Source organism: Pipra filicauda, unplaced genomic scaffold, assembly GCF_003945595.2.
Source record: "Pipra filicauda isolate LSUMZ 115617 unplaced genomic scaffold, ASM394559v2 scaffold404_size635056_pilon, whole genome shotgun sequence".
Lineage (NCBI taxonomy): Eukaryota > Metazoa > Chordata > Aves > Passeriformes > Pipridae > Pipra > Pipra filicauda.
In genome coordinates, this window is record NW_024104537.1 from 425053 (window position 1) to 440850 (window position 15798).

Consider the following 15798-nt stretch of genomic DNA (forward strand, 5'->3'; position numbering starts at 1 on the left):
ATATCTCAAGAGATATTTTTCTCCCCTCCTCCAAAGGCCATTTGCAATCACGGCACATCCACTGCCTCTTAAAAGTGAGCTCATCTGGCGCTGGGTTTCATTGAAGTCCTCCACTGTGCCTGAAGGAAGAATGCTTCTGGGCAGTGGGAACGTGGAGAAGATGTGGTCTGTCCAGCTGTGTCTTGGAGTGCTAACCATCCTGACCATGACTGTGTGTGTCCCATCCACACATGGAGAACCTTTTTTACTACAAGGTAAGCTGGAATACAGGCTACGTGACACAGGTAGGTAGTTATGCTTTTGCTTTGCTGCTTGCCATGGCCAATGCAACACTCGCTTATCTGGGAAAGGAAACAAAATGAACCTCGGGCTACACTAAACAATCAATTAACATGGGTGCTACCGAGAGACTTGTTCATATCAGCATGAGCTAAAGCTGTTCCTCTAATCTGCAGCTGGTTGCATGACACATTCTGCTAATGAGTGAAAATATCAGATCTGGCGAAATCTGGTAAGGGTAGCTCTTTCTCTCTCATAAGAAAATCTCCAAAGAAAAACATTAAAATATCAGAGAGTAGCAATTCCAGTATGTACCATATGAGATTTGACAGCTCATAAATGTCAGTAGTAGAGTGCTGCTGAACTTTTTTTTTTCTTCACAGAACTTCTTTTTATATGTTCTTCTCCCATAATTTAAATTAGTCTTAGCTTGAACTTATACTGCAAGGAAATGTCAATCATTAATGTTCTTTCTTAAAGAGACTTGGCAGTGGAAAAAAGAATGAGCAGCTAAATATAGCCTTGAAAATAACGTTGCTTTTCAAATGTTTTTTTCATCTTATATCACCTATTTATTTTTGTAATGACAACCAAAATATTCCCAAGGCCAAGCTATCTAAATATTGCTTGTGTTTATCTTGTACTGGAGTGTTTATAGGGTGTTTTTTTTCCTGTAGCAAATCCCCTGAGCAAGTAAAAGTAGGTATTTTAAAATTATAACTGTCTTTCAGACTTAGGAACGAGGTTTATAGCACTCCATGTTAATTGCAAGTTTTACACAGCATGTAGCTTATCTCGCTCCCTTGGGTTTATTTCTAGAGATCACAATCAGGACCAGAGGCTTCAGCTGCAGGATGAGGCAGGGTTGAGTCTGGCCAAATACTTGGAGCATTGCTTTGTCCAGCATCCCTCCGCTTCTGCTGATTTATGTGACTTCAGCTAACAGAGCTGATTCCCATATACTCTTGAGCATGCTTCAGGCTCACCTGGTGTAATGTTTTGCCTCATGTTTATCAAAAATAATTGCATTCATCCCCTCAGAGCTCTGCAGGGCTGATGGCTATTTGAGACTGTTTTCTCCTTTCTTACCTCCCTGAAGATATTGAGGTGAAGTCCTAAAGATCCTGGAAGGAGAGAAAATAAGCCTTTCTGTATAGTTTCTTAGCATTTTCCATGGATTCTGTAGGCATCTTCCAAGGCTTTGTAGGGTCTGGGTGTGGAGCAGAGGTGTTCAGACCAAAGATTTTGTGGAATGGCCACTCTGCCTATAAAGTCTGGCTCTTATTCTGTCATTATCAAAAATGAGTGCAATATTCTAGTCTTATAAGACTGGAAATCTGTTGAGCAGAGCTGAGAGGGTCTCTTAAGGGCACAGATTAGTCCCATCCTGTGTCTGTTGGTTTCTGCCAAACCCTTGACCTTCACAACCATTCATTTGAGGGCATAGCCACAACCACTAAAGTAAAACTACTGAGAAAGCTCCCTAAAGGGGCCTCCTACAGAGGTCCAAATTGCTTTAGAACAGCAGCTTGGGGAAGTTTTTCCTGGAAAACAGAAAAATTCTGCTTGGTTTTGCTTCAAGCTCCTCCACACTTGGTTCAGGAAGAATCCTGCAGTACTGTTGGCAGTCAGAGAGAGCAGCCCCCAGGCTGAGTGAGTGCAAGAATGGGCTGTGGGGCTTCAGGGCATTTCAGCTGTGGTACCCACACATCAGCCTCCTGAGGAGTGAGTTCCTACCTCTGTCAGCCCTGGGAAGGTGCATGGTGTGAGTGGGGGTAACACCTGCAGTTTTGAGAAGAGAGGATCCTGTGGGCTGTTTGTCTGGCTTTGCAGAGGCATCCGCTACACCCGCCTTCCAGAAGAGGTTGGGACTGTCTAAATGAAGGTGATGTCTCCAGCTCTCTGCAGCCAGCCATGCTGATGAGGCTGCAGAGAAACTGGCCAGCAGCCCGGGGCTGGCAGGGAGGGCTCCCCATCCCACACCCTTTCACTGTGCAGCCCTCACTGCCTGGACATTTTATTCTGTGCTCACACACCTTCCTTTTCCCCCGAGCTCCTTCTACCCTCATGAGTGCTGACAGGAGACATTTTCCTTCCACTTCTTGGCCTTCTTAATATGATTAAGAGATTAATTGAATCAATTGATTAATTGATTCTTAATTTGATGAGATTGAGAAAGATGTATTTTATGTCCTGCAGAGAACCGAGTGCTTCCAGAGAGAGAAGACACAAATCACGAGGACACACTGCTGAATCTGCTTCTTAATAAGAAATTTGCATGGCGGAGGCCAGAAAATGTTGGTAAGCGAAGGGGATGGGAGATTTCCACTTTTTGAATCTGTGTGTGCATGAATGCAAGGAACCTGATTCTCAGGTTCCTCAGAAATACCAGCTGCTCAGAAAGCAGAAGCACCCGGTATGGTGCCTACATGTGATTAATGTCAGATGTTCTCCATCATGGGGCTCCTGGACCTGCTTTTGCAATGCCAAAAAGCACGTACCCTAGATCCTCAGACACTCAACATTGTGCTGGCAAGGGAGCATGTGTGCGTACATAAGTAATAACAAGAAGAGATTCTGCTGAGTCCCTGTGCACCTGATATCCTCGAGACATTGTGTTCAATGCCTGGGCTACAGGCCAGCTTTGGGAGTCACCTCTCCACCCCACACAGCCCCATGGGCTTTTGAGAGACAGCTCCGTATCTTGCTGAAACCAGCAGCATCTTGTGAGCACATGGGGCAGTGGGGTGGCACCAAAATTTTGCAGAGATTGTGCAGGTGAGATCCCTTGGGGTCAAGTGTAGGCTGGGACAAGGGCAGTGGGAGCTCCTGCCCGGGCCTAAGCCCCTGTTACTGCTGGAGACCATTGAGACAACAGGCTTTTCCCACACAGTGTAGACACCAAAGACAGGCCATGGGGATGTTTTCCTGTTTGTGCTCTGTGAACAGATACCAAATTTAAAGCCACCCTGTGGCTAAACTCAAATCTGCTGAAGAGAAAGTTGGGCTTTCCCTGACATTGGGCACCAAAGGGATTACAGGGGTCAGCTATTCCCACGGCCACTGCACCCAGGGGAGGGTTGGAGCTGTACGTGGTGGTCTCAGAGCAGAAAGCTGCCCTTCCCTATGAAAACAGCTGAGAGCAGGGCCCAGCAAAAATTTTGTTATGAAAATCCATTCATCAAATTCACTCAGTGCTCTTCCCCAGATGCTTGTTAATGCAGCAAGGCAGTGGTTAAACAAACCTGGGACAAATAAATAAACACAAATAAATCAAGTCCTTATACTAACAAAGGCATCTTCTTGCAAAGAGGATGCATTCAAGAAATAACGTTTTTATGATAGGTTTATGGATTATTGCACTTATTACTCCTGGAGGAAAGGCTGCATTTTATGCCAGACAATTGAATATAATGAATCTCTGAGCAGAGCAGAGACAGAGGATTTACAGCAGGCAGTTTCTCAAGGCTTCATCCATAAATTAACTTCCTTCTCCCTGCCTGAGATAATCTGTTCCAAATTTCGACCGCTGTTCATTTTCTATTCATAGCAGTCATTGGCCAAACTTACAGTTTGCAGAAAGTCAAGACAAAATTTTACCTCTTTCAGAATTTCAAGCGCCTATTTTGGCACTTGAAACTCTGAAAGAGGAAAAAATGTCTATAATAATAATAACAACAACACCTCTTAAGTGGCACTTTTGACTTATAGATATCCCAGGATCTGCCTCTCTACCTTACGGATATGTAAAGACATACTTAGGAGGAATCGGATCGAGGTCATTGCTGACAGTGCCAGGAACAGAGCCCACACCTCCTGACTCTCATCTTCATCACATCTCTCAAACTGAGTCCTGATGTAACGGATTTGCTTAGGAACTGTTGCTTTTACTTGCAGTTAAATATCTGTCAGAAAATATTCTGGATTTTTCAACAGAATGGTTTCCTTTTTGAAGGAAAAACCAAAAAAGCAGTCAATACTTTCTTGGAACCCTCCTGCTCAGTTTCAAACATTAAAAAAAAAAAAAAACCAAAAAAAACAACAAGTCTGGCAATGTGTCTGTGAGTTGAAGTCTTATCTGAAATCTGAAATCAAGGGGAATTATGTCCTAAATCCCCTTGACAATCCAGACCAATGCCTGGTGCCACATTAGGAACAGACAAAAGAGGCAGTTTCAGGGTTGTTTTTTGGCTTGCTTGTGGGGCCTAGCAGAGATATTCTTTAGCTCTTTCCTGGCTCTTCTGCTTATTTTAGTGTGTTTTTCCCAAATGCACTAAATTAGCACTTAAAACCGGCTGATCATTTTGTGTTCCACTCCCAGGAGGACTACTGCAGCCAGTCACTCAGCTTTAACTGAGCTCATATATCTTATTAAAAAATTAAGTGGTTTTGACATCAGTTTGAGTCTGGAATAAGGTACCTCAGTCCTCAAGAGCAGTGAGACTGAAACCCCCTATTCCTGCAGCTTTCCCTGTCGTTAGTCCAGGCCATTTCAAATTCAGCTGGAGGGTTTAAATCCTGTTTTCAGGAACCTAATTCTCTCCTCCTTCTGAACAGGATGTCTCAGGGCAGTTCGTTCATCCACCTGCATAGTTTCTTGACAGTAGTACAGTACTGATTAGCCTTGAGATCTCTAAGTCTGATCTATGAAGCTGGCCCCCAGGTCCTTGTGCTCCCCCAACATTTAGAGGTGTGAAATCTGTGCACTCACTGCTATGTGACTTTTCCTGTTGCTCCACTCTGTTAGCCCAGATCTTTGCTGACTTATAAAGCAGTAAGTTCTGTTAGGCTAACTTTGTGCATTCTGACTTCTGCCTGCATGGGTGATGTGAGCATAAACAAGTCCTAAAGGAAGCAATGAAATTTCATATAAAGGCCAGTGGCAGAAAAGCCTGAATTAGAGATTTGCTGTTAGCAGGATAAAATTAAAAAGCAGCAAAGAGGTTCACCTGAGTTGGTGTCACACAGTAAGTGACCTCATTGGGCCAATTCCCCTATGGCTTGGTGAACAGCAAAGAAGCCGCCCTCATAATGGAGAATTAGGATAAAGTCCAATAGGATTCAGCAGAGAAGACCTACTTTTCTGTCAGTTTCTGCTGTCATTCATTTGGAGATCACTAGTAGGAATTAAATGATAACTAGGTCTTTTCTTGTTAACCCCTGGAGAGGACAAATGAGGAAATGGTTTTTAATTTGAGCTTCAGTAAGCAATGCAGACACTGACACGACTCTCTCCCTTCTTGCAGACTGGGAGTTGGCAAAGAAATTTGAAGAGCTTGAACAGGTGAGAAAAGCAAATGCATAGACACATAGATGCATACATGTATGAATAGTTAAACAATTGTTTAAGCTGTCTTTATGCCATATTCTTCCGTCTTTGCATCCTGCTGCCCTTCATCCTGATGATATGATGTAAGCATGCATTACACAAAGAGAAAAGGAGAACCTGGGCTATAAAAGCAGAACCTGGGCTAAACAGCTGCACAAGCTGGAAAAGGTGGAAAGAGAGCAAGGCTATGGATGAGTGCAATAAGAGCTGAGGCAGCTCCTGCCTTTGTCACCAGTGAAAGGCCAGTGAAGGCCAAGCCAGGAAAAAATTAAGCACCAATGGAAATCTCCATGGAAGAAAAGCAAGTGGGAAGAGGAAGTCATGCTTCCTTCCTAGGCATTGTATCAGCTGACTGCAGTAGATAATGAGTTGAAGTTGGAGGGATAGCCACTGCCCACCTAAACCAGAATTTTTTTTCTGGACTCTTTGCTAGTAAAGGTGGCCTTACCCAAGGTCAGAACCCTGCTGAGCTGATCAAAGTGCACACACACACAGAGCATCCCCTATCTACACACAGTGCCCAGGAATAGGGAAAGGTCTGCAGCAACCTTGACACAGCTGCCACTCCCCAAACCCCATGAGCAGTGGAAATGCTTTTTCTCCCCTTCTCAGATCAGCTGTTTGCATGGATCCTGGAGGCTGTGATAGGTTCCACATGGCACTTTTCGCTTCAGACTGAAAAATCACAGTGCATCATGCCAGAGGGGAGGCTGCCAGATTCTATGCTAGCCCCTCGCTCCAGTGCTGAGGGATGTTAAACTCTGACTTTCTGGGGGCAACTCTGCCAGAGCAGAAGTCAGGATGGTGGCTGTAGAAGTTCACAGTCTGCTAGAAAATACGGATGAAGAACAAATATGGTAGACTACCCACATTATAACCAGGGAAAGTCAGCAAGAACTGTGAGGGAGAGAAGGGAGGGACAACCCAGAGCAATGGAAGAGCGATGCTCTCTGCTGCAGTGGCTGGATGCCTGGAGACCTGCCTCAGCCCTGTCTTGACTCTTAATCCAATATCCTACACAGCCTCCTCTCCACAGGGGTTACAGCCAGTCTATATGTACCTCCTTTGCCCTGAACTTGCCAGCACTCTGTGGAGCTCCTCAAAATGGGGCCTTTGTTTACTGCTGTGTTTCTGTTTAAACAGCTGGAGAAGTTGAAAGATCAGCTCTCAACTGAGGAAGGGTCAGAGGTGGCCTATGCCTTGGAAAGTCTCTCAGCATCCCAGCCCAAAAAACGCGGTAGGTTTTGCATTAGAGCCTTGCAGCCATTCTGTCCACTCTCATCTCTAGGCCTTCCTTTCTGCAGCAAAGACAGTGACAGTAAACATGCCCCAAATATGCTGAAAAACATCTGGTTGGCAGCTTATCCAGCAGTCCTGGCCCTCTCTTGTTAATGGCTGGCTGGTTTAGCAGCTGGTGAGAAGGACTGTGTACCCAACCCTGTCTGCTATCGAGGCAGATACAACTGGGTCTGCACACCAGGCCCTCATGGAGGCAGTCAGTGTCACATCCCACTTTTCACAGAGGAACATGGGGTTATGTGAGCAAAGAGTGCCTGCCCTGGAGGGGGTGAGTTCTGTGTGAACACGTCCCCACAGTGCACCCGTTGCTTTGCTCTGGGCACAAAGCTGGTGCTGAAGGCATAATGAGACGTGGACTGCACGCGTTCCCCTCTGCCAAGGTCAATGCCTCCCGACAGAGAAAAAAGGAGCACTTGTTTCTGCTGCTGAAAACCAGCTAAAAAGATGTGGAAATCAACCAAGAATGCAGGGAACTAAGATCTGGTAGGTCTCCCAGTTGGTCTCCAAGCTCTGTCCAGTCCGTAACCAGTGGCCTGTTGTACCAGTGCTCCTGCTAGACTGCCCCTGACAAGCACAGGGACAATGCTGTTCATAGTGGCTTTCTGTGGATTCCTCCACAAAGCAGCAGCAGCAGCTGTGAACCAGAAGTCACTGATGACAGATCTGGCCTAAAAACAAAAGAGCTAGTTCTACCCTTAGCCCACATGCTTTGTGCATGTGGAAGCTGACAACCTGCCAGACAGCCAAGAGAAAATTCCTTTGTGCAAGGCTTGCTTAAGTGCTTAGGTGATCCTTAGGCAATATGCGATTTACAAGCAACCCTGGAGGCTGTCATTAATTTTGCTAATGTAATTCATGCCCTCACCAGTCCTGGAAGTTTTAAAGATAGATAAAAGTACTTCCCCTCACCAGGTTTAAATCAGATTCTGACAGAAATTAAAACAGAGAATCTTTGTCTTCATCTAAACTCCTTCCAGTCTGGGAGAAGCTCGTGTCTCAGCATGAGCACTGCTGATTCAGGAGAAGCTTCCTTCCAAGATCCTGCTTTCAAAAACCAGGTAGAAATCTCTTCTCATACTTTATAATAGGAGACCCACATAGGATTCATGGATTCATTCTGGTGATACAGCTATTTTTTCCAACACCAAAATATGCATCCTTCCTTATCTAGTCTTCTTAGAAGATCCCACAGAGATCAAGACATGTGTCTTTTGAAACCCTCTTCCAGAGTGGGAAGCTGGAAAAAGTCTCTTGGATGCTAACATCCTTCTCTTGCATCCCTTTCCAGCCTGCTTTTGGAAATACTGCATCTGAACGCTCATCAGGACTGGAGGATGAAGATGAGCCCTTCCCCAAACTGCCTTGCTGGGTATTAACGTGTTAAGAATTTGTTCTGTTCTCTCATCGTGCTGCTAATTTGGATGCCATCCTCCATGACCACACTACAGGGACTGTGACAGGAGCTGGTAGCCCACTGCCACTCTCTGCTGCTCCTTCCTTCCAGGTCTACCCTACCATGGTCTTCTACTTGGAAGATGCTTCCCAACTTTCTGTGCTGTCCTGTGTGTGCCATTCAGGCTATTGCCACTGTACACTCTCCCCCTTCTCACCAGGTCCCCCGAGGCACCAAACACTAACTCAGCTTCCCTGGCCTCGAGCCTCTGCCCACACCTGCAGGTGTTGCTCACAGTGGTGTCTGGGTTTTCTGTTGCCTCCTACAAAAAAGTCTGTGATGACCTAATGGCTGCTGTTGGGACAGGAAGGCAGGATGGGTGTGATGTGAAGGGCTCAGGGCTCAGGCTGCCTGCCTCAGCTTGCTGAGCCAGAGCTGCTCCTCACCATGTCCTGTCACTATGCACAGGGGAGGGCAAGCACAGAAATCTGGATCCGTTGGATATCGTTCCAATAAAGATTTTCTGTTGCACAGAAGCGTGTGGTGTTTGCTTTCTCAGCCCCTGCAGAGGCCCAAGGGGCAGCACATTTCCCTTGATGTAGGCTCTTGTTACCTTAATGGTTCATGCGAAGTTTACAATGGAAATAAGGCTCCCATTAAACACCTAGAGTTTTAATGTGCCTGAGAGACAGACCCTTCCTTTTGATCAGGATCAGGAATGAGAGCTGGGTCTTCCTTACAGATGTGTGGGATGTTGTCCTCATAGGACTAGACCAGAACCACTGGTTTCTACCTACTCACCCCAAAGAGATGTTTTCAGCAGAGATTTTTGGCTCACCTAGCTGGTCAGTACAGGGACTAACAAAAGGAAGAGATCACAATCCATCAGTGATTCCTACATATATAAATCTTAAGTCACAGTATCCACATTTATTTGCAAAAACAAAGGACCTTGTTCCCGAAGGTGTAAATTCAGAATAAATCCTGATGTTAACTTTGAGGTTTGCAACAGTATAAATGAGAGCAGGATCTGACAGCCACTGTGAATATGTGGAATGATTTTGACTAGCATTGAACTTTCTCTCCAGCTCTTTTGAGCCATGTGACTTAACTGTAGCTTGCATACTACACAGTCTTCAAAATGTTACCTCTCCCAAAGCTGTAATTACCATCCTACACTTGTTGCCTTGGGCTCTGGCAAGAAGAACATGCTTACCACAGCAGTACCTTGCATGTACTTCATTAACAGGAGATCTATTCATCCTATTACAGGCCAAAGCCAGCATCTATGGAATAAAACCAGCTTCATTATATCAGTGAAGTTTAATGACATGCAAAATACAGTTTCCTGTTACCATTAATTATTTGTTATTTCCTTGGTAGTGACTTAGAACATATTTCCCATTTTCTGTTGCCTTTGTGCAAGTGAAAAGGTACGTGGGAGCACACTTTTACATACCCTCACATCAGCACCGAACCCAGGAAAAAATTATACCCTATGGACAAGAGAAGGGTCTCTCTTTCTTTAAGAGTTTGGTGCTCCAGCTGAAAGGGAAGTGTATTCCAAGAGCTGTACTGAGTGCCCAAAGATGGAGTTGAGCTCATATGATTTCAGCTTGCAGGAAATCCCAGTCCAATGAAAGGCCAGCGCAGTAGGCTCCATCTGTCACCTGCTTGCTGTAGCCATGCCTTCCTGACCCAATGTGACAACCCATCAGCAAGCCAGGAAAAGGAATACAGTGTCTGTGGGTATTTAACAGCTTGCTCTGATCCTAGACATAGGAATTCTCTGGAGTGTAATGCATCCTGCTGTGTAGCAGTGATTTTGTTCTACATTCTATCAATGCAGTTATTCAAGTGCTCATGGCACCTAAACTACCCAACTGTTTCCTCACAGGCACTCCACTGCTTCTGCTGCAGTGATGAGTTTGTGTTGAATGCAATTAATCGACTAATTAGAAGCAGAGGTGGTGATGTTCTCCCTAGGCTTACCCTCTACATGTCACTGTGGGGGTCATGTCCTTTCCCCTAAACACACAGAAGAGAAACCCTTCTCTTCTGTGGGTGTCTGCTCATACCTTACTCATGCTTGGGCACTCACTCTTGCTAAAGTTAATGACCCACAGGCAATAATTAAAGGGATTTCCCTGGGATGTTCTAGTTGACCATGTTGATTTATTAGAAGAAAATTCTCACAGGCATCTGAATGGGTTTGCAAATCCAGGCAGCACAGGACAAATCTAGCGTGCGATGGATGCTGCAGTATATCCTCATTTCATATTTGTTGATCTCCACGCTATGCACAGTGGCTGAAGCCATCCAATATTGTCTACAAAAACAAATTGTGGTGCTCAGCCTTTCAGACAGCATCATATTTTAAACAGCACTTGCCAATTTATGAATTTTAAAGATGCTTTTTGAGCCACAGGAGGTCTCAGGGTGCTCTGTGGTAGATGGGGCAGAGGAATGAAAAGACTGTTGCTTTCTCCTAAGTAATCCATGCAGTGAGGTGGGAGCAGCACTGAAGCTTCCACCAACACCACCGCAGACACCTCTGTCCTGCTCTGCTTTCACATTACCCTTTAGATGAAGGGCATTTCTGCACACAGCTATCAGGGTTTAAAACTCCCCCTTTTTTGGAAACCCAGGCTAATACCTGCCAACTGTTTAATTCTTTTATGACCCACCAGTGTCTTTGAAAACCTGCTGTGTTAGCACTGGATTCCTCTTGCTCTCAATGTTCCAAAATATGTCACGCAATGACTCTGTCCACGCTGCTTTTGACTGACGGCTGTTTGGGTGGTCAGGTCATCACTTCCATAATCTGACCATGCCCCTACATATGGCTGCCTTGCAAGCACATAATCTGCAGACTGTCTGGATGAGCTCAGTGCAAGAAGATAAATGTTCCCTAAACCTCAGGGCAGGTTCAGGATGGGTGGTGGCAGTGCACTGCAGAGGACAGGCTCTGGGCTTGCCTGGGACTGCATTTGCAGACTTCTTTCTAGCGTGGACTAAATGGCTGGGGTGACTGGTTGGCCAGGCATCAGGCTGATGGCCAGGTGCCTTGTGCCTCATATAAGATTTAGGAAATTAACTCTTAATTCTCTGCCTTACACAGGGTGTTTGCAAGAATAACTTTTTTTCTTAATCCTGCATAATCTCTTTCTCAATGGATCTTCTTTTGCAATGCTGAAGATGGTTTATACCCAAGAATAGCAATCTGAGGAATTTAGCTGACATGGACCAAAGTCCGAGAAGGAGAATGTGATGTTTAGAAAACATTAGCTAGGAATCTGAGCATTGAGATATCAGCAAACTGCTCTTCTCAGCTATATTTTATAATCTGGAAAGGAGTGAAAAGCATGAAACAGGATTTAAGATAAACTGTATTACTCTGAAATGAAGTGGAGAGGATATGTTTACATTTTACCAGAGTGAGAAATACTTGAACTTTTAGAGTTACATGTCTGATTATGCCCTGTGCACACATCAAGAGGCTAAAATAAGGCATATGATGCAGATGGTCTAGGAAGTAGATGACTTCATATTTGGACGCTATCCTATGTTATGCATAGGGAGGAGTGAAATGTATTCATCAGCTTAGAGGAGGAAACTAAAAGTCTCACCACATTTCAGGATCTGCTATACGATGAAAACATGTCTAAATATGGTGCAGAGATAAGAGAAAGACTACTCAAAACATCAGGACAAATACTAAGGCATCGTCACAGTTCTTACTCAGACTAACTCCTAGTAAAGGCAAAAGACATCATTCTCTCAAACAGCAATTCAAATAAATTCTAGCTTTGTCCCATAACTGTTAAATCCTCCCTTCATCTACCAAACAACTCCCCTGTTGAAAGAAACGTGCAAAGCAAACTGTCTGCTTTTCATGGACTGTTGTTGGCATCTCTCGAAATTTTATTTTCAATCCAAAAAATTTATCAGTCCTGGCTAGGATAATAAACTTCTGCTAGTTTAACAGATAAATGCCATGCAATAAAATATATACATATTCTCTGTTCCTTCCTATCAGTGACATTGTGCACAGCTGTGAGAGCATTCTGACCTGATGAACTGAATTTGTTATTACTGTAAAGGCAACATTTGTAAAATGCAATGTGAAACAGATTTTGCAGGAGGTCAATTCCTTGAGTGTTGTATCATTAGTCAAGGACAAGACATGCTGTGATGCATCTTCTGTATCTCTGTAATGTTTCCAATACAGCATCAGTCATAAAGAATAGAAGTACCTGTAGGCAAAAAAGCAGTAAACATTACATTTTCCAATGTCAGAAATGCAAGGCTTGGAAAAACAGACTGTAAGGTGGTCTAGAAGAGATGAAAATGTTAGAAATACTTGTTTTCTTGTAGAGAGGTACTCAGTGGCAAATTAGGGCATTCCCTGTTATAAGAAGCCATAATTTCCTAAGCCACTCTTTCTGAGCCTACTGGTATGACTTGAGTACCTCCATGTAAGTGAGAACGAGTGGGTTCTCTGAGCCTGCCCACACCTGGAATACTTTGGCTTACTTGCAGGAACTGCTAACCCTTGGTGTTGCCGAGGCGGTTCACTCCAATCCGGTCAAGAGGAACTCCAAACCGTCTCTTGGGCAGCTCAAGCACTTTCCTGCATGGGGAAAAAAGAGCAAAGAAGGAGGGAAAAGAAATGGGAAAAGACACCTTATGAATAATCAAAATGTTACTACATGTTTGATTCCTCCATTCATCCCACTAACACCTTATTGTTCAGACAGAACTGTGACGCAGAAGCAGCCAAAGATGTGTTTAAAAATAAGATGCTGCACTTGTCTTACAAAACACTAGGCAGGAGTTGCAGCTGTTTTAGAGACTGTCTGAGCTTGATGCATTATCCCTGCTTTTACTTAGCAGCAAACAAATAACTTCACAAGTTAACTGCTATTCATAAATGAAAGGCAATACGCTGCTTTTATAAAGGGGAATTATTTCATACACTGCAGGTGACCCATTAGACTGGATCTTCAAAGTCTCCAGGGACAGCTGGGGCTAAGATAAGCAAGGAGATAGAAAATATTGCACAGTTATAGAGGGGACAAGTTAAAAAAGTCCTAGCAGGATTTTCTTATGGGGTCTCTGGCTATGTACTGTTCATCAAAATTGTATAGTAGCAATCCTTTGAGGAGGTTGAAAATGGGAAGGTTTTGTTGGGTTTTTCTCTTCCATGTGGTAAGTTTCCTGACAATTTGATGAATGAGGGCATGAGGAAAGTGTGAAAGAATTTCTATGCAGAAATATTTTTCATGGTTCTTTTCATATACAATAAGTTTTCCCATCTTAATTCAGCATTTTTGGAGCATTTTTTCCACGAGCAGAAGTTTTATTTTTATTTACTGTGGAAATGGCAAGATTTCCTGCAGCTGAGAATAATGTCAGCTTTTCCTTTAGAAATACTGCCAGTGAAATGCAGGTCCAAGAGAAGCCCTGGAAGATTAATTCTTTATCAGTCCTTTTTAAGGACTTGTTCTGTAAGTTGCCAGCTGCAAAGTAACTAGCAGGAGAGCATGCTCTGGTGCTCTGAAGTTTAACTCTGTGTCAGCACTGCCATGCTCCCTCATACTGGGGCTTCAAAGCTCCGCACACCCCACCCAGAATTGTGTAGTCCATGCAGGCTCCTTTCCTCATACCTCCTGGGCATGGGCCGAAGCCCGGACCCATCCTTCCAGTATCTGCAGCCCCACTGCCTCCTTTTTAGCTGCTTTTCAGATGGGGTCACAAAATGGGAATCGATGGTGTATGTCGTATGTAGCTGGATAAAAGGGGAATTAACTCCCCACATTGGAATTGGATTGCGGGGGTGAGGAGAGGGTGGTGTTTCTGCACCATTAGCTGTAACAGTCATGCTCTGTACTTAGATAAGGAAATTGTGAAGTGATGCCTACGAGAAAGGCAGCGCAGCGGAGCATCCCCTCTTGTGGCCACCCTGCGTCAGAGCAGCACAGCCACCGCTCCACCCTCCAAACCACGCTGGCCCTCTTTCATCACTTACTAGAGACAAAGTGACGTTTCCTCCTTAAAACAGCCTTGTCTAAGATTCCCAGAGCCTCTTTCTCTCCCTCTGCCTTTGGATCTTTTTACCTCTCTTGAAGATTTCCACCTTCCTGCATGCTTTTCCTATGCTTTTAAAGCATTACGTTGATGTTGATGTGCAGGACCAGGATCTGGGCTCTGGTGTAACCAGGGGGTGCCAGAACAATCTGTTAAGTGGACTTATATTTGATCTGCTCTTTTCCAAAAGTTTCTCTTGTATGCCAGGCACTAAACACACTGACTCTATTGATTCAGGGGGCTCAATCTATTTATCAGCTTTCACTAAGTAATTTCCTGGTCTCTAAAGGTAACTGTCTCAGCTCATATAGAAATGAGCTGTTCTCTTCTGGGTGACAGAGTGCTCAGTCCTCTGTTTTACTCCTCTAAGTGCAGCAGCCTCTGCCTGTTTCCATCAAAGGGCAGAGCCTTACTACTGTTTCATAGCACCCACCTGATCTGTGTTCCATGCTGATGGCAGTACCAGTACAGTGATCAAGGCAGCTCAGATGGTTCTAATAAGTAACTCAACCCCAAACGTAAAAGCTAATCAGCTCCCCAAGGTGATAATCCCAATGCAAAACTGCAAACTGATGCTGGAAAAGGTGGAATTTTGTGCAATGAGCATGAGCTCATTATTCAGAGACAAGCTGCTAGAAAGCACGGACAATTTTCACCACAATTTCTCTTTTTTATGTGTGTTTGTTTTGGTTTTTTTCCTCTTGTATTGCACGTAGAATGAAAGAAGGTTTCCATCCAAAAAGCATGAGACAAACTGGGAATACCATGTACCTTTGCAAAAAAGTACAGCAGCTTCAAAAATGACCTTCTATTTCTTCCCCTGAAAAGGGAAAATATGCTAAAAAGCAAACAAAGAGTGAGCTGATTTTGACCTCTTGAAGAGACATACGGAACAGAATAGTTCTACTCAAGGTTTTAAAAATTTCGTATTTCATCGCTTTTGGCTGCAGTCAAACAGTCCTACTGGCAGACAGGGTGGATAAATGGAAAAACAGCAAGAAAATATTGCAAAACTTCGCTTGAAAAAAATACTTATAATATTGACTGGCTCTCATGAATACTTTCCACTTCCAGATTAAGCTTTAAGCATGTTATTAAAAATACTTTGTGGCATTAGGGATTCCATCCAAAAGAAGACAGTTACCAGAAGAACAGAACAAGACAGCTAAGCTCTTTCAGATACAGCAAAGAGCCCTTTGAGCTTTGGCCCAAAGTCACTGTCTCTCCCCAGCTGTATTGAACATCATTGCTTAGCCCTGTTATAAACATGCTTATCTTCACACACATGCCATGAAGGTGTTGATGTATTGATTAAACCCTTACTTATCCAAAGCTGGTCATGGTCTTGAAGCTTATTCTACTATCTGTGCCCATTTTCATGATGTGTTCTTCATGCTGCTATTTAAAA

The 15798-nt window shown here is 44.1% G+C and overlaps 2 protein-coding genes across 2 annotated transcripts in view; one reads left to right on the forward strand and one right to left on the reverse strand.

Moving 5' to 3' along the window:
• The first annotated feature begins 57 nt into the window (after positions 1 to 57).
• Positions 58 to 8833, forward strand: UTS2B (urotensin 2B). The gene is made up of 5 exons (XM_027734278.2): positions 58 to 254; positions 2479 to 2580; positions 5526 to 5563; positions 6752 to 6845; positions 8196 to 8833. Exons 1-5 carry the CDS (start codon positions 131 to 133, stop codon positions 8219 to 8221), a joined length of 384 nt encoding a protein of 127 aa, XP_027590079.1. The 5' UTR covers positions 58 to 130; the 3' UTR covers positions 8222 to 8833.
• A 2838-nt stretch (positions 8834 to 11671) lies between these two features.
• Positions 11672 to 15798, reverse strand: part of OSTN (osteocrin) — a 71972-nt gene continuing 67845 nt past the window's right edge. The window contains exons 4-5 of the mRNA XM_039385326.1: positions 12854 to 12933; positions 11672 to 12556 (exon numbers count right to left, since the gene is read on the reverse strand). Coding sequence (XP_039241260.1) covers positions 12534 to 12556; positions 12854 to 12933 — 103 coding nt within the window. The 3' untranslated portion in view covers positions 11672 to 12533. The remainder of the gene's footprint in view (positions 12557 to 12853; positions 12934 to 15798) is intronic.